Source organism: Nannospalax galili, unplaced genomic scaffold, assembly GCF_000622305.1.
Source record: "Nannospalax galili isolate Female #2095 unplaced genomic scaffold, S.galili_v1.0 scaffold671, whole genome shotgun sequence".
NCBI lineage: Eukaryota > Metazoa > Chordata > Mammalia > Rodentia > Spalacidae > Nannospalax > Nannospalax galili.
This window is the reverse complement of record NW_008329133.1, coordinates 956,354-959,138: the sequence shown is the minus strand read 5'-3', so window position 1 is coordinate 959,138 and position 2,785 is coordinate 956,354. Positions and strand designations below refer to the sequence as shown.

General features: G+C 39.5%; 1 protein-coding gene across 4 annotated transcripts in view; it reads right to left on the bottom strand.

The window, feature by feature from the left end:
* Positions 1–1,574: 1,574 nt before the first annotated feature.
* The window catches only part of Tceal1 (transcription elongation factor A like 1), a 2,083-nt gene continuing 872 nt past the window's right edge, over positions 1,575–2,785 (bottom strand). For all 4 annotated transcript variants that reach the window (XM_008832416.3, XM_008832411.3, XM_017797905.2 and 1 more), the window contains exon 2: positions 1,575–2,609. In XM_008832416.3, coding sequence (XP_008830638.1) covers positions 2,082–2,579 — 498 coding nt within the window. In that variant the 5' untranslated portion in view covers positions 2,580–2,609 and the 3' untranslated portion in view covers positions 1,575–2,081. The remainder of the gene's footprint in view (positions 2,610–2,785) is intronic.

Here is a 2,785-nt window from a genome sequence, read left to right as displayed (position 1 = left end):
CAGTAGGGTACCTGCTTGCTCAACGACTATTCTAAGTAGTCTTTCTAGTGAGAAAGATTTAGGGCATTCTTCCTCCCTTACAAAAGGATTCCCTCAAAAAGAAAGAGCAATGAAAGGAAGAGCAACATCGTTTGATCTAAAATGGGACACTTGATCACCCGCAGATAAGTCTGTCCAGACATAGAGGACCTGTCTGAGTGCTCCATTCTGAGTGCCAAGGGGCTGGACTTAACTTTTTTTTTAAATTAAAAATCTAGAACCTGACCCCAGTACCTTGCCTCACTCCAGTGAGAATTGCAGCTACACTAACATCAGTCACACTGTTACAGCTTTAAAGTATAGTATGTAGACATAAAAAGCTCCCACGATTTTTAAAGATGATTTCTAAAGAACTTGCAATTTGTTTTTTACATATTTTCCCTCATATTGAAAAGAAGAAATGCAAGGTGTTAGATAATGTTAGTCATGGAAAATATTTTTGTTTTTTACTTTGTATATGACCATGCTTTGCTATCAGGAAAGTTATAAATTTTGTAATAAAATTGATGAAGTAACCTTCTAAATATGCTTGAGGAAATCTTCCACATTTTAATTCTGATACAGTTATTGATACTTTAAAATCATTGTTTATTCTTACTAAAATCAGAACTCTACTGTATATCACAGCAGTTTTTCAATTTTAGTTTTCTATTTTATAAAGCCCAAACTTAATAGAGTGGGTATAGCAAGGATTCTACATTTAAAAATATTTATTATTTCTATGTTTACCTGTATTAGTGTATTGCCTGCATGTGTGTAAGTGCACCTGTGTCATTCAATGCCCACAGAGGTCAGAAGAGGGCATTGGCTCCCCTGGAACTGGGGTTATGGATGAGGGGTTTTCTGCCATGTGGGTGCTGGGAACCAAACCTGGATCCTCTGCAAGAGCACCTAATGCTCTTAACTGCTGAGCCATCTCTCCAGCCCCTTTTGATATATAAAATATTTAAACAATTTAATGTTTAAAATGTTAACTTCTAATATTGTGGTCCTTTTGGAGTGGCTATCAAAATCTAAGTAGCTTTGTGTCTGTATACACCCAGGTAAGTGTAATATTAAAGCTGGAAGAAGGGACATTCTCTACATGCCTGGAGGAGACCATACAGCTGTGGCTCACCAGGGATTGCAAAGGAATCACGGAGGCATTACACACTGAGGATGTCAGCAGCAATAGTGGCCAGTGGAAATAGGACCAAGAAGGTGCAGCCATACCTGGCAGGTAAGGCATTACATGAAAGTACAGCAGAACCAGTAGAATGTAGCACTCAGCTGGAATCTCACAGGAACTTTTGGTGGTGAGCACAGGTAACACCTCATTTGGATATTCTCTCCTGTGCTTGAAGGGAATATATAGTGGTTGGGGGTGGGTTCTACATGTAAGAAAAGAAAAAGAGCTCAAGTGATTTCTCATTTGTTTTCACAGCAGCACTTTAAGGTGGATCTTATTTCTATTGAACTTGAAAAATATTCTTACTCATAATAAATAATAAATTCCTTGTTTATATTTCTGTTTGAGATTCAGAAGAATCATAGGATTGAGTTTGGACAAATATTTATTAAGGGTCACGTCTTCATATGCTGATTAACATTATTATTTAGAATAGCTTTACATTTTTCTTTATATTATTTTTGTGCAACATAAATAGAAATGTGTTCATGAATAATGAGAATTCAGATAAAGCAAAAATAAAAAAAATAAAATCACCTAATATCTTACCACAGATGGCCAGTATTAGCCTTTACATATATATAGTTTTTCTTTGCATATTATATAAATATGTGTTTTCCTTTTACAAAAATTGGATACTATGTATATACCGTCTGCATTTTTCACTTCACAATATATAATGCACAACTTTACATGCAAATGGATGGGAGTCAGATTTTACAAGGTTAAAAAAAAACAATTTTATACCAGTTACACGTCAAACATCTAAAGTAAAGGTACACAAAAATTACAATAAGGGAAAAGGCATGTAAGAAGCAAACAGAGGGTCCAGGTGGCAGCTATATCTGCAAACCTGAACGAAAAGTGGAACACATTAAATAGGATAAGGACGGCTTCGTTTTGCTTTCCAATGCATTATCATCAGTTTGTTTCGCACTCTTTTCATCTCTTCCAACTCATCCGCTGCCTGTATCATTTCTTCATTGCTTAAATTTCTGCCATGTATGTCTCCTCTAAATTGAGGGCGGGAGCGGGCCAGCCTTTCTTTGAAACTTCCCTCTTCCAGCTTGTGTTTGCCCACCCCACAGGGAGGCTGCTCCATGGGAGGGCGGTCCTCGAACAGGTTCTTCTGGGAGAGGCACTCCTGTGGAGGGCGATCCTCTGACAGCAGCATCTCAGGCAGCAGCTCTGGCAGAAGCTCCTCAGGAAAGAACTCCTCCTCAGAGGACTGCTCCTCCGAGGACAGATCCTCTGAGGACTGATCCTCCTCTGAACACTGATTTTCAGGAGGCTGGTCCACAGGAGGCCTTTCTTCATCGGCCTTTAGAGTGCTCTGTGGCTGTTCTTCATTTTCTGTGCATGATTTTTCCATGTTGAGAATTCTGTTTTTCAAGCAGTTATTCTTAGGAGATAAGAAAAGGCAGGATAGTTACGATACTTCGTGGGCTGGACCAGCTCCCTGGCCTTTATTTCAATACCTGCTTTTTCCTGAATGGGGCAGAGGTCTTAAAACCTAGGCTTACTCAGAAGCTCCCAGGCACTCCCGCCCCGCAACACGGCTCCTGCCCGCCCGCCCCC